Source organism: Falco peregrinus, chromosome 4, assembly GCF_023634155.1.
Source record: "Falco peregrinus isolate bFalPer1 chromosome 4, bFalPer1.pri, whole genome shotgun sequence".
NCBI lineage: Eukaryota > Metazoa > Chordata > Aves > Falconiformes > Falconidae > Falco > Falco peregrinus.
Genome location: NC_073724.1, coordinates 51,611,895 through 51,636,368, shown reverse-complemented (window position 1 = coordinate 51,636,368; position 24,474 = coordinate 51,611,895). Strand labels below are relative to the sequence as shown.

General features: G+C 36.2%; 1 protein-coding gene across 1 annotated transcript in view; it reads right to left on the bottom strand.

The window, feature by feature from the left end:
• TMEM131 (transmembrane protein 131) overlaps nt 1–24,474 on the bottom strand; it is a 103,325-nt gene that overhangs the window by 26,380 nt on the left and 52,471 nt on the right. The window contains exons 6-24 of the mRNA XM_055801466.1: nt 24,350–24,466; nt 23,390–23,512; nt 22,553–22,633; nt 19,449–19,599; nt 19,267–19,323; nt 18,244–18,305; nt 12,912–13,020; nt 10,851–10,959; nt 9,863–10,016; nt 9,591–9,761; nt 9,166–9,276; nt 8,943–9,077; nt 8,352–8,456; nt 6,930–7,016; nt 2,921–3,073; nt 2,688–2,763; nt 2,459–2,576; nt 364–502; nt 146–255 (exon numbers count right to left, since the gene is read on the bottom strand). Of these exons, the coding sequence (XP_055657441.1) occupies nt 146–255; nt 364–502; nt 2,459–2,576; nt 2,688–2,763; nt 2,921–3,073; nt 6,930–7,016; nt 8,352–8,456; nt 8,943–9,077; nt 9,166–9,276; nt 9,591–9,761; nt 9,863–10,016; nt 10,851–10,959; nt 12,912–13,020; nt 18,244–18,305; nt 19,267–19,323; nt 19,449–19,599; nt 22,553–22,633; nt 23,390–23,512; nt 24,350–24,466 (2,168 nt within the window). The remainder of the gene's footprint in view (nt 1–145; nt 256–363; nt 503–2,458; nt 2,577–2,687; nt 2,764–2,920; nt 3,074–6,929; nt 7,017–8,351; nt 8,457–8,942; nt 9,078–9,165; nt 9,277–9,590; nt 9,762–9,862; nt 10,017–10,850; nt 10,960–12,911; nt 13,021–18,243; nt 18,306–19,266; nt 19,324–19,448; nt 19,600–22,552; nt 22,634–23,389; nt 23,513–24,349; nt 24,467–24,474) is intronic.

The window sequence follows — 24,474 nt, the reverse complement described above, 5'->3', positions numbered from 1 at the left end:
AATGGCAACCAGCCTAGATTCGGTTCTCAACTAGAAGCGGCCAACACAAACTACCAACACAGCTGCCAAATACTGCATCCATTTTTTCTGAAATGCCTTTTGCTACAGAGTGAGAATGCCCTAAGTACTCTAAAACAATACTTACCGTTCCAACATTTTATCGACAAAGGTGGATGGGTTAGAATACAGAGCTACGGGAAGGAACTGAACATACACAGGAACGTCAGCTGGATTTTCTAAAAAAATTTCTTCTTCCTATTCAAAAACACATTTTTTTTTAAGTTTACATTATGATTAATGTGATTAGAAATACCTATTAAAATGCAGTCTCTACAAAATGATAACATCAACAAAATAACTTACTGATGAACCGTTTGTATTGGTAAGAGGGAAGCTTAGATGGCGTGGTGAACTAAGTATGGAAGGCCAGGCCATTTCTGCTGTAATTTTCATCTGGACATCCTTCTGAAGATCTGTGTCTACTTCAAATACAGCATTCAGTCTGGAGAAACAGTTAGAAAACTTACTTTATAGCAGTAAAATAGGAAAAGCTTAGGAAAAACAGAGGGCTTAAAAGCACCCTGAAAACAACATTAGTTTGAGAAATAGCACGGTACATGATATTATACGCAATTAAAAAAACCCACTGAGCTCTGCACATATGTACTGTTATTAAAAAGCACAACAGAAGCCACCAGAATATGCTGTAGGAGACCAATCCAAAGATTCTAAAGATGTTCTCTATTAACTATCGCTGTCAACATTCATCCATTCCAAGTTCTGTTGTGGCCAATTTATGGATAAAGGTGAGCTGAAAAATATGGCAGAACTTATGCACTGCATCATAAATCTTTTGGTATTCACTTAAATCATTGCTCTCCAGACAGTGAGACACAAATTTTATGTTTCATTAGGAAGTGCCCAGCTCCTACTATTGCAGGAACATATGTTGAGAATATAACTGAGATTCAGATCTATATCTGAAAAAAAAAATAACCCAAAATATATTTGATTCGCAAAGGTATAAACAGTAGAAAGGAAAAATATCAGTCCTGCTACAGTCAGTTTCCAGTACTACATTCATACATCCATTATCCAGAAAACTTCTTTTGCTTGCATATGCATAACGTACAGTAAATCTGTACATGTACCCTAGCTGCAATGGATACACTGAGTAGGCACCTATACACCTGTCTAACAAATCTAAGGCAAATCTGAACTAGCTACACTTGTTGCCAGCTACTATTTCCATCAGTGAATTAAGTTCTTCACTATTAACCAACCCCTGCAACAGACTTTGGTTCCTGTTTTCCTACAGGCTCTCCACCACGAGCTGAAACAAGGCTATTGAGTTCTCCAGTCAGCAACAGAGGAAATGCTACACTTCAAACCTAGAGAAGTATTTTTGGAAAGACTCCAACTGCCCAAGTCAGAACGCCTCTGTATTTAGAAGGAGCAGTTTCTCCTTTGCTGAATGCTACCCTGGATATCTGGTTAATTTTAACTCTCTTTAAAAGCATTACATATTCATATTATATATTATATTAAATAATATTAAAGCACTATATATTTTTTTTTTTCCTAGCTAAAACTGCTACTTATGCAGAAGCAGTTTTAGTAGGCTTTCCCTTTACTGTCCTCTTACTGTAGATGATAGGACATTCTTGAAAGTTACTGATGTGGCTAAATACAGGATTCTGTTTAGATCAGAGTAGTTCAGGAGTTATTAATGTAACAGCATTATAACAAAAAAGTGATAAAGGAGGTATACTTCTGTTACTGTATTTAGCTACATACAAGTCACTTTGTTTCTCCACAAATATGCCTGCTTTTTATGAAATGGTAGTCTGGGTGCTACCATCACAAGAGTCACATGCACTTGCTGTTAATGCTAACTTGCATCTATTGGAGATTAAATCACTTTGTGTATGAGAAAGCAGATGTTTAAAAGCTATACAGCAGCCCACAGAGTTTAACTTTTTAGCAATCATTAATCACCTCCTATTTAGCAAATCTCAAGGAAAAACACCAGACAATTTGATAATTCACTGAAATTCAATAATCTCAGAATAGCAGCAATTGAAAACTTTAGGAAATCTTAGGGCGATATTGAGGTTACTACTTTAAAACAGATTAAGCAGGGGTACTGCGCATACAGTATAATCTGGTTTTGGACATTTTTGCAGGAGTAGAGACTGCCTTGCTCTTGCCATCTTTGCAAGAACTGCAGCACACTCCAGTGAATAGCCATTTTTTTTGCGTTGTGTTTGACTTGAGGAAATCATTATGGTTTTTTAACTTTTAAAATGTTCTCTTTAAAGGTTTTGCAGAGAAGGCCAAGTAACTCCTCCCTGGCCCCCTCTCAAAGAGCGCTGCAATATTAGGAAAACTTGCACACATAACAGAAAACTATCTAGTGATTTAAGGCCTAAGAAAGTAACAGAGATAAAATACTTACCTATGGCTTGAGTTCTCTTTTATTTCTGTCCATTCTTTGAATAAGTTCTCATGCAAATCCCAGTCAGAATCCCATGCATCTTCTTGCATTGTTATGCTGTGCTGAACTTTAGATTCCGCTGTAAAAAATAACGTGGTTCTTAAATTCTTCATGTAAAATCGTTGCTTAATGAGAAAACGTTTTTTTTTTAAAAAAAAAGATTTTCATTTTAAAGTTGAACGCTACTTACATTTAGGCAAAAAAGGCAATCCTACATAACAATGATCTCCACACTGTAAACCAGGATCAAAATAAATATTTGCAATCTGCAAAACAGATAAGAACAGATCAGTTGCAAAACAGCACAGTAAATCTAGTGACCAAAGAAAAAAGAAAGAAGATTTCTGATGACCACAGAAACGTAACACATGCTATACATAAAGAGAGAACTTGTAAACATGTAGAAATAAGGCAGAAACAAACCTTTGATTTTTTTCCTGGTTCTAAATCTTCTTTATTACTTCTTAGCCTCTTATAATAAAACCTTACATCTTCTGACAGGGAGCGTATGTGTTGTATTTTCACTTTCTGAGAAAAGGAGTTCATAATGTTCAGGCTCTGGTGAACTACTTTCCCCTAAATAAAAGAAAAGATGAAAAAAGTCTGCAGGATATGCATTTTCCCTAGCATATGTATTTATTTATGCAGGCTGGCAAAGACCACAGCAGAGCAGAAACGTTAAACTGAGATTTTAAACTATGCTATCTTAAAATGCCACTTGTAACACTTCAAGGTAAGTTTCTATGAAGTTGTATTCTTTCCTCCATCTGCTTCCAAACACAGTTCATCCCTCTTTCAAAATGAAGTACACCTTAAGCATCTTGAAGAGCTAGGACAACAGTTCGACTTAATCAAATCATGTTAAAAAAGTACCAGAGGAGGAAAGGCAAGAGAAAACTTCGGTTTTCTAAGGCTCCTATTACAAAAGGGAAACAAGCTTCTTGTAACAGATCTAGTACATACTTGCTAGTAATTAGGAATAACCTGATAGGAACAGTAAAGTGAAGCTGCAGATTACAAACACCACGGGTGGCAGAGGGCATTTAAAAACACAGGTACAACCATCCTTCTCACTCCCAATGAAATTAAGATACCAGGCACTAAACTGACAACATTTTAAAGGAAAGTGCAAGTTTTTTCCCCACATTTTTACATCTGACCCCCTCTTCTGAGTGAAACATTATTTTATCTTTTGAGCATAGAGCATTGGTAGTTCAATTGTTTGCCACAATCAGAATCACTGCAATGCTCAAGCTGTCCCCCTGCCCTCACTTGTAAATCAATGATTCTGTGGCCCTGTTTTTCACCTTATCTCAAAACCCAGCCCTGACAAGTATAGAGTAAACGATACATAAAAACCAAAACAAACAAACAAAAAAGTGTAACTCAGGACCGGTGACAAGATTTCAGATTTATATAAAATAAACGAATACAAGCAAATATAAATACCCAAGACTACCTTCTAATGAACATGACTAGAGTTTTTCATGTTCCACTTAAATCAATACTTTCAGCTTTTTAAAAATTTCTCTAAGGTAAGGAAGTAGAGACATAGAAGAAATGTACTTTTGCAGGCTCAAAATGTGACTGTGGCCTCAGGAAATTGTCACATACTCTAACAGTCTTTAATAGTAGCAACTGCTGAGGGAAAGAAACTATAGGAATAAATCTCTGAACATTATAGTCCTGTTAAACTGAACAGGAGGTACATCTGAGCTTAAAATCCTACGAGTAACAAACTGCCCTCAACTGGGCAAGATAAAGGTTTGTTAAACTCCACAGAACAAATGAACAGTATTTTACTAAGACCCTTACGCAGCATTTAGACATGAAACAACAGGTAAGGGAAGAAGACTTTAGGCATCAGTAGTAAGAAAAACAGAACAATGCTATTTAGCATACAGGTCCTCAAAGATGAGCTTTGATCAGGGAAGAGTTGAGAGGTGCCACTGGGAGCTATAAACACCATTATAACGCAGAAGTCAACACAGCCAAGACTTGTTTTAATCGAGACACTGATCTTTACAAGGCCTGTATACACTATTAATGTACTGCAGACAAACTTCAACAAAACAACAGAGATCAGACTTAGGGATAAATACGCTACAATTATAAACAGACAGCACTTGGAACCAGGTACATCCTAGGTATGAACTGAAAAGCAAGTCTTACTAAAATTGTAGCACCTGGTTATTCCTGGACGTTATAGTTGTCAAATTCCTATACCAAACACTGAAGCTAGAACTGATACTATTCTAGGCTTATTTTCATAAGTAATGGAGGCATTACTCCTGCATTTAGTTGCTCTGTATCATGAATTCAGTGATTACAAGTTTAGTTTGAAATTAGTCCAAGAAAAAGGAAAAGTCTGCTGTTAATGTTCTCAAATATCAAAAGAGCTAAGTGATCAGCTAACAGAGGTAGTAAGTGAAGATAACTGTCTTGAAAAGATTGGGGCTTGAACACAGCAAACAGTCTAGAATCTTGTCAAAGGTGATAATTATGTCTGAATCTGTACTCCCAAACAAAATGCAGGAGCCCAAAGGTCCCCTGAATGAATAATCATGTGAAAACATTACTGGAAAAGAGCATGAATCCGATAAAAATCACAGAAGCCTGGGGATGAGAAAGAGTGATGACAGCGAGGCTGAGAAACACAGGTGCTACAAGAAATACTGCCTGACAAGACAAAACAAAAGCAAACAAACGGAACACATACATACAAAAAGAAACTCAAATCAAGCTGACCCAAGACCTTGGGCTTATACTAAGATACATCAAGAAGCTCTTTAGCCATCCAGTTAGAATAAAATAAAGGGACGTTCAAAATCTACTTCTTTATGGCCCAAAACGGAACAAAACATTTTAGTTTGGCATTCAAAAGGGACAACGATCTTGCCAGGAATCAGGATATATAAATTAGGATACAGAATATAGAAGATCTTTTCTTTGGTGAAAGAAAGGGACATAGATCTTTAAGTTACTCCAGTTTATCAAAGGCTTATGGAGCAGTTCGTAGATGAAGTTACAGATATAGTAGTCAGCGTAACAAACACCTATACAACGGTGAAGCCATATAGTCAAATAGGAAACACAGATTGTAAACATAAAAAATAACAAGTGATATTTGCAGCTGTAGGCATGAGCGTTTGACCTCAAGAGTAGCAAAAGACTTCAGAACAATGTGAAGTAGGAGATCAGAAGAGAGGTAGAATGGATAACGGCACAAAAGTAGCATTGATCTACTGAAGTCCTCCTGACCGACCTATCTTCCTCCAAGCAGATGTATTTCATTACTATTTAAAAAAAATTATCATTTCTCTACTAGACATGAGGTACAGCATTTGATAAAGTGCCCATGAAACATTACTATTTAAGAGTACACAAATTGTAAAGATAAGCAGGAGATACGGAGGAGCTATTGGAAGAGGAAGTGAGAACAGGCAGTGCTCTATGACAGACTATGCAGGACAGACAAGGAAACAAAAAAACATTTCCAACGACATGCATGGAGTTAGTTTTACCCTTTCAGAAAACTGCCGTCTCGGTCTCCTTTTTGCTACCTTTTTTCCCCTGTTTTCAATCTCTCTCCCTACAATTCTCCATAATATTACATTCCCACTCATCAGGAAGTCACACAAAGTTCAGACTTCAATGAAATACCAGTTGCAAAATTAATACAGACCTTGACTGCAGATGCTTCTATGGTTATGCTGAATGCCAAGAGAAAAGTATTATCTGGTTAATAGCTTGCTGCTTGAGTCTGTAGCCCTGAGCAAAGAAGCTGCTTTCAGCCCTCACTGAATACACACTACTGCAGGCACAGGGATGAAAGCAGCCATTTATGTACTTTTGCAGAGAACGGCAGACCCACACAGCTTGCTTGCTTTCCTGTTCATGTACTCCACCCTGTACCCTCAAGAAGATCTACTTTCAGTGTGGAAACAATACAATGATGCTTCCATAGAGATCAAGGGCTTCTTATACTAGAACACTGGTTTATTAGCTGACTTTGCTGTCTTTTGTACTGGTATTACACTTCAGGAATTTGAAAAATACATTTGTCCAATTTCATCTCTCTTCCTACTCTTGGTGCTAACACATACAAACTGCTAATAACCAAGTGACCACAGCTATGTTAGAACGAAGCTGCAAAGAACCAGGTTTGTAACCATATCAGTATTCCAAGATCCCATTCAAGTAGGCAGTAAAAGAAAAGGCAGGGATAACTCGTGCTTGGGAGAAAAAAAAAAACCCACAACCAGAAAGTAGAAACAAACTGAATTGTAACAGTCCAGTAGCACAATCTGTCCAGCAATTTGACATGCAACAATTCAAGACAGTTTCTTTTGAAAAGGACAGATAAATAAAAAACACAGGAAAAAAACCCCCAAAAACCCAAACATGTAATGCTGTGAGCCAACTCTCTTACTGGAAAAGCAGGTGGAAGAAAAACATGTTTTGGGGAGCAGGTCAGTGAGCCTACAGCAATCACAGCCTTCACTGGTATAGTTAAAATCTGGAAAAATAAAAAAAAAAAAAGAAAAGTTTAGAAAAAAAAATACTTAAATTCCAGTCTTTAAACGTCTCTTCCACTTTTAAATTGCATAGAATAACAAACCCCTGAAATTCTACAATTAGTGTAGTCTGAGTTTACATACACATTGAAAACATGGAGACATGAATCAAGGTTTTGACACACCATCGTATTCAGAACAGTCACTCCCTAATGTCAGGAAGCATTTTGCTCAGTCATACTTGGCACCATTCTATACGGGATGCAAAACCACAGTCAAGATATAAGGTCTTTAATGGGGCATTATATAGGTCTCACTTGAATGGGGGTTACTTTGTTGGAAAACGGGGATCTCGCCTTAAAGTAAATGAGTATGAGGGAAGAGCATATACCAAACTTCTCAAAAACACATTAGAAGTTGTGTTAAGACCTCAAGATAGACATAGACTTAGAAAAAAGAGCATGCAAAGGATGGCAATGAGAAACTTTCTGTGTATTATTAAAGCTACCAATACAAGTAAAATCATCTGTAAAAACAAGCAATAAAATAAAATTCTTGTTCTTGTAAGAACAAGCAGGAAAACAACTGAAGGGTCACATACACATATGGACATATTAAAAAAAACAAACTTAAAATCTCAGATAACTGGCAGAAATTAGGAATTTCCTATTTTCTGTAGCTTCGTCAGAACCACATAATAAGCTATATCATCTCCCAACTTCATAAGCACAGTGTCACTTTTTTCTACATATCTCATCCTATTAAATACAAATTCCATTATGTATTAGAATCTCCATTATGCATTAGAAGATATACAAAATTAAGAATTAACTAGTAGTTCTTCTCTCCCTTACTAATCTTAGTAGATGAAACAGAGTTCTTAAACTGTCAGCAAACAGCAGTTTCTCCAAAATGACTTTCACATTGGGTTTTGACAAAACACCTCTGAAATTATAGCTCAGTTTGGCACTCAATAGTACCAAAAAGCATATTATTGTGACGTGTAATGCCAAGAGATCCATGCATTGATGCTTTGAGGATGTGTCAAATCATTAAAGAACCCATACCTCAAGGCATTAGGTCAGATTTAAATGGGTATTCCTGAAAGCCAAATGAAAATCATGATGTAAGTCATTCTTCATTCCTTCAGAGAAGACACGGCATAAGTAGCATTACTGTCATTTGATACAGGGTTAGCCTGCAGACATAATTTGACCTCCAGAGGTCCCTTCCAACCTCAGCTTCTCCCTGATATTGCAATCTGTCCACTAACAGAACTCTTAAAACTTCATGCTTAAAAATTAAACATATCATTTGAGCAACACCCATGAATATACCTCATAATCTGTTGTGATTTGTACAGCTCCATCATGAATTCCTTCAAGTTCTTTTGCTATTAGTTTTACTCTAAACACAGCGTAATAACCTGATGCTAGTATCACCTGTAAATGGTAGAAAAAGTGTCATCCATTGCATTGCATTAAATGGAAAGAAATTTCACTAAAAAAACTTCCCAACATCCTCTTATTTCTTTAAACTGAATCGAAATCCATTTGAAATAACTGTCAGGAGGTAAAAATAAGAATTCAAACACAAGTTACTAACACAAAAATTATCTATTCCCTGAGGTGATACATTCCACTATTCCCAGATAAATGATTAATGTAATCTGACATGGACGTTACTACTTCTGAAGTTTCCTCTTTCAAGATCTAACCAATCTGAACATAATACTGCTACTTAAAGCAAGTTTTCAAAATTCTACATGCTTTATCATAATCAAATTCAGACAAAAATTAGGAATTCTTATCCTCCCTCCTCCCTGCTAAAATGAAACCACGAGAAGTCGCACAGATTTGTTTCTTCTCCCCCCCCCCCCCCCCCGCCCTAAATCTGGCTTTAAGCAATGGAATCAAAGGATTACTTACTGAAGACTGATCAGATGCACCAGCGTTTTGTAGTTCATGGTGGTTTGCAATTATCGTTGTTCTGTTTCCCTTTTCAGTTGTTAAAAGTTCTATGGCCAAACCATCCCCTATAATATGCCAACTTTTTATAGCCAGCTTAAAAAGGACAAAAGGTACTGTTTTCAGTAACACCACCGACACAAATTTTTTTTAAAAGGCAAACTAAAAATAAATCCATCCTTACCTCTATCGGATTGCTGTTGATGACTGCAAATAAAATGCTGGTAGCTTCTGTTGCACTCAATATGCCAAAATCTATAAATCGTTCCTCAGTTTTTGGAGGCAGTACAAAGTACTAGAAAGATTGGTAAAGGTATTTTAGCATAAGTTAAATACAAAATGTGCTCAAACTCTAAGCTCATTAACAAATGCATTAATAAGTCTAATACAGCAGTGCCATAACAGTCTCAAAGTTCTATACATTTTCTGTGTAAAACTGAAGGGAACAAAAAAGAATTTTTCAGCAGTAACCAAAGCTGTTTAAGGAAAGAACTGATAAAATGATTTTGAAATTAAAGAAGCCATACTCCTATAGAAATAGAATAAAGAATTAAAAACAGTCCTATGAAGTCTGCCTCTAAAAGTAGCTAAAAAAAGGAAAATACTTACATCTAAAAATCCTGTGTATGCTCGGACAGGTAGGTGAAATTTAGAAGCATTGGTGATAAGTAAAATATTATTATCTATATGAACAGATGATGTGGAAGGCATAAAATGAAGTGTAAAAATATATCTGGATTCATTAGGCGGAATTAAGACTGGTTTACTGAAGTTCTGGACCTAGATCAGTGAACAATGAAGATCAATGTTACAATTTAACAAAGCGCAGCATATTTAAACATTTACTGTTAGGTAAAAACATTCACTGAAATGGGGCTTACTTTAAACATTGGTTTTGCTTCTTCTGGTAACACAACATCATGTATAAGGACTGCAAAACTGAATGTGTTTGTTAGATAGATCAGTCTTTCCACGGAATCAGCAGCACTGTCACGGATGTGAAAGAGTGTGGCAGCATGATCGAATCCTAGGTATCTATTAAAAGAAAACAGTAGGAGAAAAATAAACATTTTCCTCAAACATAGTGTTTTTTCTTCCATAAAGGGCTAGAATTCATTCAATCCAACAGCAAAAAAGTTACCTAACCCCACTGAATGCTGAACCTATATTATTAGTGCTACAGGGACATTGGATATTTTAAGTAATTCAATTGAGATAAGAAAATACGTGGCTCAGCATATGAAGAGGACTAAAAGCAAGCGTTGAAATATTAAGATAGTTTGCAAATCATGCATATTCCTTATTAACAAAATCAGGCATCTGCAGCAGAAAAGTTCTGATAGGTAAGGTTTAGTTTGTTTGCCTTTAAAATACCGTCAGTTCTTTTGATACAGTAGCACCTCATTTCAACTTTAAAGTCAACTTAGCTATACTGTGCAAATAAATAACGAAAAATAAGGAAGCACTGCAGTTCTTCCAAAATTTTGCTTAAAACAAAAAAAAGATTTTCTCTACCCTTACTTCACACAGTGATAGAACAAAAAATGCAAACCCAGAAAAATTTCCAATATGCATTTTTAAAGTCTCATCTGCAGCCTTCAACTACTCTGAAAAATTACTCACTAAGGTCACATTGAACCCAAGCCCTGAAACCAGTTTATGCATTACTAAGACTACCTCATCTACTAGCGTAATAACAGAAAAATTCAAACAAAAAAGAAATTGTAGTTCTAAATGAGCTCCAGATTCAGTGAAGTTGGGTATCACCTCTTCATATCCCCTCTCCCCCTAAAAAGGCTACATTCCCTGCTACATCAACTAATTTACACCATTTAGTTTTTGAATTATGTTCAATTACTGGAAGCTTACCCATCCAACACTTCTGCTTGATATGGTATTTCAAGTTTGGAGTAGCTCTTCTCTTTTGCTTTAACAGTTATTTTCCCAGAAGACTGTGATGCTTTTTTTGCTTTTGATGCTGTACACACAAGAAAATAAGGTTATTAAAGCAGACAAAAAAATGATCCGTTAGGTTAGACTAGCATGAATGGAATAATAAAAGCACAGAGCTAGCCCAGGAATGAAGTATCACAGAAGAGAAAAACAGATCTTAAAGAAATTTCAATAAGCAACTGACATGGAAAAAGTCTAGGAAGAGATCAGAGTCCTGAATTCCTCCTCCTTAACACCAGTTAGTTGACCTGCCTAAGTTAGTAAGCTTATCTATGATAGGGAAGCCTGGTTGTTCCTGTCAAATAACTTGGAGGTGTGCAGAGGATAATTCAGATCCCAGGTGAGCCGAATTCCCCACTTAAAGAGTATGGAATATACCTATCTCTCCTCTAACAGAACAGAAACTTGTGATGGCTGGACTCCTCACTCAGAACTACCAGTCAAGCAGGAATTCAGGCCAGGAATGCAGCAACATTTTAATAATTCAGAAACCAAAGACATGCTAAACTTCACAGAAATAGAATCAGAATCCATGTAAGAACCCAAACTACACAAGCACCAGGAATGACATTCACAATGTCTGCACCAAGATCACAGAACAAGCAATATTAGCCTGGTAGCACTATCACCAGAAAAGTCAAGGGATTTAAATACTGGTCAGGACAAACCACCAGCCCCCAGAGCTCCTGCATGTACTAGCACAGTTGAAATAGCAAATATTTAGGGCTGGCTGCTTCACTGAAAAGAATTCGCCAAGTCAAACCCCTAAACACATTAAGCAGCTTCACTGGGTATTTCTCCCCACTTACCATTCCCCCTCCAAGACCTACCATCTGTTATTCAGTAGATCCTCACATAACAACTCCCTCCAGGTTCAAAATCACAACATATTACCACCTCAGGTTGGCAGGTTCAGCTATTTCAGAATTTATTTATAGGCTAAAACATACTTCACTCCTCTTACAAAAATGTAAGCTATTGAATATCTAAAACTCATCTTACAAACTGTAAGCTATTAAATATCTAAAGTGCTAATCAATAAATACCAATAATAAAAATCAGCTCTCTTCTCTCTGTCCATAAAACTACTGAAATTATGTGTACCTGAAATGAAAAACATTGCATCTATGAACTTCCATTTTAAAGCAATCCAGGCAGAGAGATTTACTGCAACAAGTAGGTCAACAGCATTCTAACCGTTGATTAAAGTCTCTATAAAAATGGAGGTGCCTTTCTACAAAAAGCCAGCATAGCATTACAGTCACACTATGTAGGGGAAAAATGACCCAACGCTTCTTTCATAAAGATACGAGTGAAAGTCAGTATCAGCATACATAACATATCTTTGTAGGAAAGGTATCAGTAAAAGGTTTTCCCACCTTCACTACCCTTTTTCTTTAATATGAATTCAAGACAGCAAAATAAAATAAGCCAATTTTCACAGTAATGTGCTCAAGAGCGTGACACAGCCCTGCTTCCATGGGCATTCCAACATAAAATGTTTTGTTGTTGGTTTTTTTTTTTTAGAATAACGTTTTGGATTCTTTTTTAAACTTTGGAAAGGATCAAAGGGCAATCCAAGGGATAGTCTCCTCTAACATACATTAGTGTGAGGAGCACATCCTGGTTTGTTAGGATTTCTCAAAAACAAATGCCTATTTAGACTAACAATATGTTTTAAATAATCAAGGGTCTTAACATGAGAATACTGCTTATGTTTAATAGAAGAATGAGGACTTTCTTCTCTTCTCACCAGTATATACCAGTCTTATGTTAGTTGCCGATTCCAATCAGAGACAATCCCTTCAGAAATTACTGAATTTTAAAGAACTGTAAAAGGCTTTTCCACGTAGGAAAATTCCAATTCCTTCTCAAAATTACAAATAACATTTTGTTAAGAGAGTGAAAATAATTAATGGAAGTTTCAGCAAGTTTTAAGAAGCACTTGACAAGTTCTAAGACAGGAGTAGTACTTACCATCAAAGCTAATGCTTGCAACTTTGGTATATTTACTTTCAGAGGCTTTTAACGTAACGGGCTTGAAATGTACTGTTATAGCTTCATTCTGTGGTGTAGGTCTAACACTCTGCAAATAATCAAAATATGAAGCACCTGTAAATTTATCAGTCAGTCATCATACTGTGCAGCCTTCATGTATCCTTCAAAGTGATACAACTGCAACTAGTTTTGGCTGAGTTTACAGCTCTGTCTTTCCTATAACAAAGCAGCATTATAAGAGGCTTTTGGATTTTTTTTTTTAGGTCCTGCAAATTCCTCAATCAGTATGCAGCAAACTGGGCAATACAGAGTTCTCCCTGGGAATGCTGGATGAAGTGAGAGCATGGCCAGAAACATGTTAATAACATAGAAAACAAGTTTATTTAAATTAAGAGTTCTTTTTTATTCTTAATGCTGCAGGGTTACAATACCTAGACTATTTGTTTCTGGCGCACTCATTAACAAAGCTGTTAACTGGCTTGTGTAATTACTGGTGATGATACAGACATGTACTTTGTCTCTGATCCCATGCTAAGCCTGCAGAGCTGCCACAGGAAAAGAAAAAATAACTGTATAGAGAACGGTTTTGTAAACTTCAGATGACACTCATTCTATACCAACATTATACAAGATTGCCTTTTGTATCTGAGGATTACTGTTTTAAACTAAATGGAAAAGGTAAATTGGGTATTACTGGAATAGCAATTGTGTCAGTTATTAGCCAGAGCTGATTTGTAGATACTCATTGCTATCCGGCAGGATTATGGATTCCACGTCAACATCTGAAGACTCTATAAAGATTGCTAGCAAACTCTTTATCTAGATTCCATGGAGAAAAACTGGGCATGGACCATTTAAATGCTCTTATTCTTGTTTTGCCTAGAATTAGGATGGCTGCCACAATTCCTCCCTCCCAGCTGTCTTCTCCTGCTGCAAGAACAGCTCAGCTGCTCATGTAGCAGCTGTTAAGCTACTGCAAATTACAGGATGCTGTATTAAAGAAAGTGAAATGAGTGCTGGTTAACCTTATGCTGGGCTGCAGAGGTTTAGCACCTGCTTCACAAGCAGCTGAGCCTTTCTTGGTCAGAGAGAAGCAAGGCAGACAGCTAGCAGTACAAACCAATCACCAAGCTAAGCTGTCCTTGATTGTAAATTAAAGCCATAAAATTATGCATACATAACTAAGTTCTGCAGACCATGTGATCCTTAGAGGGAACAAGCAGCACTGCTCCTGCAGCTAATCAATAATCTCTGTTAACTCACCTAGAAATTTTGTAATTTGGATTTATAGTACTGACCTTTGCCAACCATCTGCTTACACGTGGTGCAGATATTTGCTGTTTCTCTTCACGACTCAATTCATAATTATCACAATTTCCTTGTATGAAACTGAGACCCTGAGGTGTCTTTAAAATAGAACACCTCTTAAAGCAGATGAAACCAAAGCTGCAATCAAGTTCACAACTTTTGCATGGCAGAAAGGATAACTGTTTCTAGTAGCTCTTTTCATGCAAAAGGCTGGGGTTTTAATTATTGATGTTTGAAATTATGCTGATTTCATTTAGTAAATAAAATCTGAAATATTCAAAAGAACACCCTGTTGCCAGAAAAATCACAGGTTTCAGAGGTGTATTTCTTAAATCACAAGTGTAACAAACCTAGATGTATTTACTCATGTCTACATCTACTGAATTTAGTTAAGGAAGGCATTTACAAATGTCTTAACTATGTCATGCACATTTCTCATTTGTTGCTTGATTGCATTCTATGAAAGGAAACACAGAATTATAAAGGAAAACCAAACATCCTTAAGAATTTTTTTATCTTCACTTTCCTCAAATTTTAACCTATTTCAAATAAAGCCCAAGCAAATCTTGTCCTGAGATGCACCTTAAGAATCATCAAATATGGCCAGGTCATGAGAATACATGCAAAACAATTTCCACCAAGAATCTAATACCACCAATTCTCAGAAAATCTCACAGCAACTTCTGTGGGAAAGAATAATTTAAAATAGACATGCTTCAGTAACACATAGCTCTCCCATGCAGTGTCCCAGTCAAAATTCCTGACTCTGCTGTATGAAGATACATTCAATATTCAATGTAAGGTCAAAAAATTAGGACCTTAAACATTCTAGAGAACACAGAGGGGGGAGAAATCCTTGTGCTATTGCAGCAATTTTTGGGAAAGACTTCAGAGGTTTAAGGACTCTCAGACTACAGGTATTCTAATAAACTAATGAGAGGAAGAGTATGGGCTGAAACACAGGCACATGTTCATTCACACTGTTTACCTGTCAGCAGAGTCCCAAACACAGTTTTGGCTTGTCCACCTAGCATATTGCTCTAAAGACTGAGTAGGCTGTAGACTCTTGCTTACAGATAGAAAAGACACAGCTTCCCTGCTGCAAGAGGGAAAAGCCCTGTGGCAGCAGACTAAGGCTGGTTCAACTAGTGTCAGAACCACCTCTGTACTGTTTTATTCACTTCTACAATTATTTTGTCAGTAGTAACTCTGCCTTCAGTATCAACAGAGGCACATCCTAACTAAAGTTCACTTTCACCATAAAGCACCATCCAGAACAGCCATGGAAAAAACTAGATTTTAATCCTTTAAGGTAACTTTGCCTTGATAACTTTGAGATGAGTGCACTCAAATGTGCAAACTGAAAACATAAGACAGAAGTAAACTACTTCTTGCAGGTTGATAAAAGAAAAAACAATCTGCTCTAAAGTATGTGAATTGTGACAGAAGGAAATACTTTCTTATACAAACACTTTTATTTTCAAACTGACAGAACTCAGCTTCAATATACGGGTGTCCTGAAGTTCCTGGTTCTTCATGAATTAAACATGATCAGGAGCTCAATTTTTATATGTGCCTTTGCTTTCAGCAATCAAGTAAGCTTAAATTGTCTTAAGGAAACACAAAATTTTCTTTTATCCCTTCTCTAGAATGAAATTGTTCAACAATCGATGTTTACTAGATTTTTGACAGTGTGACTTAATTGTTGCAGCATGACAACAGTTCATCTGGTCCCGAAACAGACACTATTCTAATGGAGAAAACCCACCAAAATGTAATTAAGGAAGTTTTTATAAAGAGTTCTAATACTCAAAAAGAAAGTCAAGTGACTCACTCTTATTTTCCTCAACCAATTTGTTGGACCACAGCATGACTAAGTATTTAAAGGCAGAACAACTACAACTCTGGCAACAGCATGAGCAGACTCTCATACACAGATGACCTGAAGATATTTAGTTCCTCCAGCACCCAGCTTAAATACACGCTAAATATAGCCTTGGCCTTTTCTTCTGACATTAAGATGAAATTTGTCACAGAGCTCTGTCTCGCAGCTTTTAAACTGTATCTTTAAAGGGTCAGAAATCCATTTCTCACGCTTTCTCAGAAGCAAGCTATTCACCAAGTTCCTTCCCAAAACTCTTTACTCTTGCTTACCACTTTGAAATTCCTTGATTGGCACAGCACCAGACATTCACAGAGTGCTTCAAATGCTAGAAAGGTTACAAACTTCACAACGAAGCTGCGCCTTAATGAGAAGAACAATTGGCTTGATGTGCCATACGTGACACTGAGAAATATATCATATCTGGACCTATGCGGTAACTTTATTACTGCAGAAGTGAGTCCTAAAAGCTTTAAGACCACCAAATTTACCGCTTTGATACACTGCAGAAGAGTCATTCACCCAGAAAAGTTCTGTCATGACATGTATAATGGTTACCAAACTATAACCTTCCATTAGACCATAGTCTATGGTTTACAGTCTACGGCCCAAAGACCATAGCTTAAAAGAAAAAAAGTAGGGGTTTTTTTTGTTGTTTTTTTTTTCCCCTCTAATGGAGGAGTATGAATTAGGTACTACATGATCAGATATTAGAAGTGATAGCAGTGGTTTGAATATATGGTTATTTGCATTGCATTCAGGAAGTATATTACACATTTGAAAAGCACACACACACACAAAAAACTGTGCCTATGCCAAAAGCTTGTCAAATCTAAGATGATGGACATGATGTAAGACAGCAGACAGTGCTGAAAAAATAATTTAATCTATTTACCATCCCTGTGACTGTAAAAATCATATCCAAGTCTTTTTTTAAATAAAAACCCTCCATGGAAGCTGGTTCATAGCTTACAAGGCCACAAGAGACCTTATAGAAACACCTGACCTCATTAATTCAATAAGCATTAGGACTTAGATGAATTTAATACTGTTTGCACTATATTGCAAGTTTCTTGATTTGAAAATTATTAGTGAACAACAATTTAGGAAGTATTGCAATAGACTATTATCACAGTGGAAAGTTATCCTCATTACTAAAAATGTGTTCTATTTCTATCTTAAATTCATGTAGCCTCAGTTTCCAGTATCTTACTTCAAGTTTTTGTTAGACCTCTACTATTAAAAGACTATTGCCTACAGTTACAGCTGTAAGCTTTAAAAACACAGAAATGCTCTCCAAGAGCTCAGTAAGAAACCTTTGCCAATCCTTCAGTCATTCTTCTGGCTCCTCTGGTTTCTTTTCAACACTTCAACAATTTTTGAAGTGCCCTGGGACAAGGTATAGCTAGCTATACAACTAAATCTGGAAAACAAGGAAAACAGGAAGGCGAGAGGGAAGAAGTGAGAAAAATAGTGGGCAATGAGAAAAATTACACAGGAAAAAGGTATGAATGAACCAAGGCAGACTACCAGACTACAGTCAGAATTCTGTAATAAAAATAGCAGAAAAATCCAAAACCTAGATTTCTGAAGCTGGCTGCACTTTATGTGCAGCTGTAGTTATCTCACTGAAAAGGGCTCTAGAGTGTTTGCAGGCTTTTTTCTTATTTCAGGCTACAAAGCAGATCACCTCAAGAAAACAAGGGCCATTTTACCATCTGCTTTTGAAAGCTACTCTTTTGCTCATCTTAAAAGATTATGTTGGGCAACCACTTTATACACTCTCATGGAGCGTGTGATGAGAACAAAGAATCCCACAGACTCTGCATTAATCTCTTGTTCACTGAACAGGAGTTACTGTTCTCAAGTATAAAAGCTTCCAGAGGCTCAGATATTGCAAGGAGAGCCCATAAATGCTGAAACAGACATTCAAAAATAAGGCTACGAAGCAAATGAGTATTACCATGCATATAGATTATTTGTCTTACTATGATGTTTTTAGTCACACATCACCTAGCTTCTAAGTCTGGATACTACATGGTGAACCTGTGAATGATCAATTTTTATGAGAGAAAGTAAAGCCAAGTAGAAAGTTTCAAATTGAAAGGAAATAAAACTTACTGTAATTGGCACATCTTTTGTTCCTGAATTTAATAAATGCAGATTTAAAATTTTTGGCAGATCTGTTAAAGAACAAAAAACACACCTGGCTATTAGGCTACTTTAACATAAGAACCTTATACAAAGTCATCTGCACTAGCTGGTTTCTCATACAAATCCACTGTTGTTCAGCGTTACAGAGTTAGAGTAACATGACAGTACAGCCAGTCAAAATAGCTAGTCCCAACAATTTGACACACTTAAAAATGTGTATTAGTAGGTATTACATGATCCGGCTAACCGCTCATATTTCTAACACATTAAGAAATGAACAGGCTAAAAATACTAAGATGAATGATTTTGCCAGACACAGCAATACCCAGCAGAAACTAATCTTACTTAAAAACATTTACGTGTTAAGTAAGTTGCAAGGAAAAGTACTTCAGAAGCTACCTTTTCTAGTTGAAAGAAGGTATATAGTGTCTTTCTTCAGTAATGAGTCCCTCTTACAGTTTCAAAAGATACCTTCAGTTTTACTAGTTTCTGCCACATTTTTTTTTTTTTTCACTAAACAGTATTAATTTAAAATGGAAATGTTAAGCCAAAATTTTTAAGTGGCAATCCAAAAAAAAACCAAAACATCTTATTGTAAGTATCAAATTTGATTGTTTTGCACATTTTCACTATTTCCTGTGTCTGAGAATTATTTAAATTTACGCAGATGTAAAACAGTATTTCAAAACAAGTTCACAGCTTCAGTAAACTGACAATGGTTTTAAGACTAAGCCATGTGCAACTGTGTAAGAGTAATGTTATTACTAGACTTCTAACTGGAGGTGCAAAGCACTGTTTGCTTGTACACATCTCAACTATACTTGCAGGTGAATACATTTGTGCACTGTTGCAACACATTATTATCCTGCTTTTGAAACTCTGGCTTTTAAAAAGCATCATTCCACAAGCAACCTGGAATAGTATAAAGATAAGTGGGCTTTCCCCACCCTACTCCTTACAAATACTTTTGATACCAGAAGTATAGTTTACCTTGCGTTCGTAGTGTACCAAAATCTAGCATTTCTGTTGATGAATAGATTCCCGGTGCTTTAAGAACAAAAAGAAAAGTTACCACTTTCTTATTATAGTTAAAGTTAATTAAGCTGAAGAACTTTAAAAGTAAAAAAAAAAAAAAAAAATTACAACAAAACCCCAACCACTTTTCTACAAACCTGTTGTAACTTCTACTTCAACAGGGAGAATGATAAATTCTGTGTTGTCTGAGGCATTTGTTTTTATTCTAATGAAGGCTGTATGATTATCTGCTTCTCTTGAAGAAAAGCTGGCTCTCATCACTCCTTTTGTTTCATAGGGAGGTATTTCCTGATAAATAATCAAAGCACATCTATGAGAATGTGGTAATTACAAAAAAAGCTGCCACACAAAAAAATTACAATAGAAGTATTGACTATAATTGTATTAAGAGAAAAAGCTGCAATAGCAGTAAGAGATAGGCTGCATGTTCTTATCATTAGCATTAAATTTAGTAAGGATAGTTGCAATCTCATATGACACTGATTAAAAATAAGTATATGCAAAAGGACTTTCATCTCCCATTTAATTAAGTTTTATGTATTAAAATTGTGGTAAAAAGACAGTAGACTGCATCAACAGAATCTACCTATAAACAAAACCTATTCATAACAATGTTACTGAGTGCAGTAACGTCAAATACTGGTTTTGCATATTCCAACTGTTTTTTCTCCAAAGCAGACAGACGGCATACTGTTTCAGTGCTAAACACAAATTCAAATAGTGCAGAACTGCAAGTAGCCAGAAGCTTGGGGAGCTGCAGGTTCATTAATCACAGAGCAATTCACAGCAAAAAGTCAAAATGTGTTTTAGTTTCTACTAAGCCTACTCCATCAGCTCCAATCTGCATTCAGGGTTTTAAAGACAACTTTTTCTATATATGTTGGACACAGCTGCAGTACAAGACTAGTTCAGAAATACTGCATATTCTTCTTCATCACGTTACAGAAAGGGCTGGGGAACCGGATTTTTCTTCTTTTTTTCTTTCCTTCCCTCAAATAGAAGATTAAATCCTTGATTTGAAATTTGGAGCTTCTTCCACTTTAGATGCTAACAAATATGGCAGAAAGTAGGGATTTTTGATGAGTAGTCCTTGTGTCAATTGATGATGTTTCAGTTGGCACCTGGCCTCCTTTTTTGTGCTTTTGATGAAGGAACCTGGACAGGGCATAATCCATATACTGATTGCCTAATACATCTTTTCTGCACTTTCTGTAGTACAAACTCATACCAATCCATTCTGGAGGTCAAGCCATATTTTCCATGGCACCATGACTGCAGATGTAGTCTTTGAAAACTGTTGAATATCAAAGTAACTAGTTTCAACTGCTACTACTTGGTAAGTCCCTAAACGAAGAAGCTTTCAAGTTCTGTTTTTGCACTTATTCACAGACCTAACATAATGCAGCCGTTCATTAATGTTTCAAAAGGATATGATTAGACTCTTCCATATGTGTAACCAGGGATCCAAGGGTTGTCAGATCCCTGAAGTAACTTTGAACAGCGATTATAAAAATAATCCTGCATGCAGACTGCTTCATCCAATCATCCAAACATTTGGCATCAAAACAATTTTAGACTATGACGTACATCCATTAGTCAAAGTACTATCACCATATTTCAAATATATTCTTCTACTTTGCAGCTTTTTCTAACTGCAGTGCGCTCCTGGCATAGCCAATACAATGATATATCTGGGCGTTTCCTCCTACTGGTTTAATTTCTTCTAGTCGCCTTATTGTTTTGAAGTACCAGTGGCTGATACTAAAACTAAGAGGATCAGTGCTGACTGGTATTAACCTAACTGCTTTTCCATGCAATAGACTGGAAGCTTCACATGAATGTCATCATTGCTTTAACTGGCAACTTGGCCTAGAGAAGCTGAAAAGCTACATGCTTAAGAAACAGAACTAGAAAGAAACCAGACATTCAAAAATCTTCCATTCTTTTGTTTGTGCCTCCAACATGTTCGTTACATACCTGCTAATGGCTACAGAACTCAACGCTGCCTTTGAGCTCTTTTGACAACAAGAAAGGGTCTATCTATCTTTAGAAGCAATGCCATTTGACTAAACTGATATCAAAACTTTAGGACCATCAATTTTTAAAATCCATTTTAATGTTTACGTCTAACCCTCAGCATCTGTTTACTCTTTCCCCTGCATTTTTTAAAAATGCTTGTGATCTATATTCAGACTTGTTTGTAACTTTTGTATCTAAAACTAAGATACTGCCGTTCTCATGGCCTTCCTCCAGAAAAGCCAGAAATTAAGTTTTGTTATTGTCCTTCTTGGCTCACTTGGAAATAGCCTGGCTTTACTCATTACAATAGATGCAACTGTCAATAACTGTAATGATACTCTTGATCAAGACACCAGTTTTGGAGCCCAGTGACTTTAAAGTCTCTCCCAGACAAAAAACAGTCATCAAAAAAAGGAATAATTCTCACTAAAGAGGAAAACAGTTTTTGCATCTAGTTGGACATTACCAACAGTGTGATATACAGCACAAAGCCAATACTTTACCTTCAGGATGCTTATGCAATTTATTTCACTTAAAGATACCAGTCTGTTTTACTTCAAAACTACATTAAGAACACAACAAAACAGATTTAATGAGCCAGACCATGAGTTCATCCAACCTAACCCACTACACCATTCCCAACAGCAGACACAAAGAGTAAAGAGTAAATGCGGGGCATACATGTACGAATATTTTCCAGAAAAGTTTCCAGGCACTCTCAACTCATGATCTAGGATTTACTGCAGCTAGACACAGTGCTGTTTTATTTAGTAGTCCTTAATAGATTCTTCTTCCCTAAGCTCATTCAGCTGCTTTGTCAACCTGTATATGCATTCATAGTGATTTGCAGGAAGGACTTTGTCAGTTTCAAAGAAAAAATCCATATATTTTTCCTGTGGGTAGATCCAGCTCACAGCCCATCAAGACTACACTGTCCTGAATGCTCAGGTAGGTGTAATTCATTCTACTGGGAATCTTCTTACTCCTCTCATTTGAAAAAAAGCACAGCTCAATACAGATGGCTTCTTTTAATTAAACCTTTCCTTCAATTCCTATTACCATACAATTAACAGTCCCTGTTATCATTTCAATTTTTATGGGGTATTTTTTATGATTACATGACAAGAAAGAAAGCTAGTAAAACTCCCCAAAACCTAAAATCTTATCAAAATAAAACCTCTCCAAACAAGTGCAATGAACGCTGCAAGACATGACTACTCACCCACAGCTTCCTTGTACCTCCTTGCTGACCTGTTGGAAGCTCTAAATGGAGATCACCTCCACTGGAATACATTTCTACCACCTAGGATGGATGACAGGAATATGTTAGCCCTCAACTTCAAAGGGATCTGTTTTAGTTATCAGGTATTATAATATGCAATGGTTATGAACTATTTGACCATGGGAGTATCTTATAATTTCACTTTTCATGATGACACAGTGATTTGCTACAAATTATGTGCTTTCTGTTTATTTATATATTTATTATATATATAACATAGAAACTATGTGCATTTCAGAGTTTGTGGATCACTTAAGAGAATCAGATCATGTTTGTCAGTGGACTATTCATTTACTTGTTGGGTTAGGTACAGACATCAATCCTGTCTTAACGTAAGAACGCTTGTCAACCTTACTAGGTACTAGTAGTAAGGGTACACCGCAAAGATACCTTATGTTGCTCAAAACAAGTAGAAGGCAGCTAAGAAGCATGCCTGGATTAAAACACAAGATCTGTTCTACCTTATTTGCTTCAGTATTTGTCTTAATTACCACTGAAGTTTAATTATTTATTTTGCAGTAATTACGACCATTTAAAAAATGGAAATGCCACAGTAAAACCTCAATTTAGCAAATTAAGAGGTCTATGAGCATAATGTACAACTTCTAGAATAACTGATTTGCATTTAAACAGAAAAACATTGATACAACATGAAAGACCTGGCTTCAAATAGCTTTAAAGTCCAAACAGAATTTTAAGAAATACCAAAATAAACAAAATTTCAGTTTAACGTCATAAATTTAACTAAGCATTTAATGATTTTTCTCTTAGGCTTACCTGCAAAGGTTCACTGTGAGGGTTATGTATATTTATTATAGGAGAAAAACTGCTATTTACAGGAACTCGTGCCCCAATAAATGGGCGCAATCGATAGGGGTTCGGTACTCCAATCCCAAACACCTGGTTCAGAAAAAGAAAACCAAGCTTAAGTAGCTGTATGTAATTCTTGCAGAGCCTAACGTATGTTGTGCACCAATTTTAGTAATCTACCAAGCACCCTTTTCAATTAATTTTATAGCAGACTTCTAACTGAACATTTAAAATCAGTATCACGCTAAACCACTGAAATAAAGAAAAGTGAATAGTATTTCTCTTAGCTACTACTTACTTACACTGACATACTTCGAATACAGGAACTCAAAATACCATCTTTTTTTCCGATACTCTTAAAACACTAGATACCAGCTAAAGGTTAAAAAGATATGAAATATCCTTTAATCATACCATTATGGAACAGACTATCCATATGGGAAGCTTTTTTGTTGTTTTCAACACACTGCCAAGGTAAGAGTCATATTCTTTCACTAAGAGGATTTCTCAGACTTTTTAGACTCTCTCATCTGTCTGGTTTATCTTTCTGAATCTCGAGTGAGTAATTTTTTTGCCAGCTTAATGAATAACATTGTCTTGTCACTGGATCAGATGAGTACAGAGCTAAGGAATGAGCTAGGTCACTGCAATGAGCCACTAAAATAACACACAGAAAAAAGTTGGGAGGATTTTTAACCCTACATAATTTAATCGATCTGGCTTACAGTACTGCCCTACAGATATTTACAATGGTATACCTCTGTGTTACAACAAGCACCAGGAATGGAAACTTCTTCAACTGGGCTGATTAAAAAACAAATCCACTGTCGTGCAAATATCCTTGGATAGTTGAGCATGCCATAATAGATACTGCTTTGATAGACTCATACTTCAAAACTTTTTCTAAAAGAGTGTAATTTCTCTTACCTGATAAGTAAATACACCGTGATTAGAAGTGTTAATAAATAAAGTATTCTCTACATTTCCAACTACTCTTGCAAGAAAAACTACATCAAAGGATGTATTCCCTCCTGGAAGAATTTTCTGGAAAA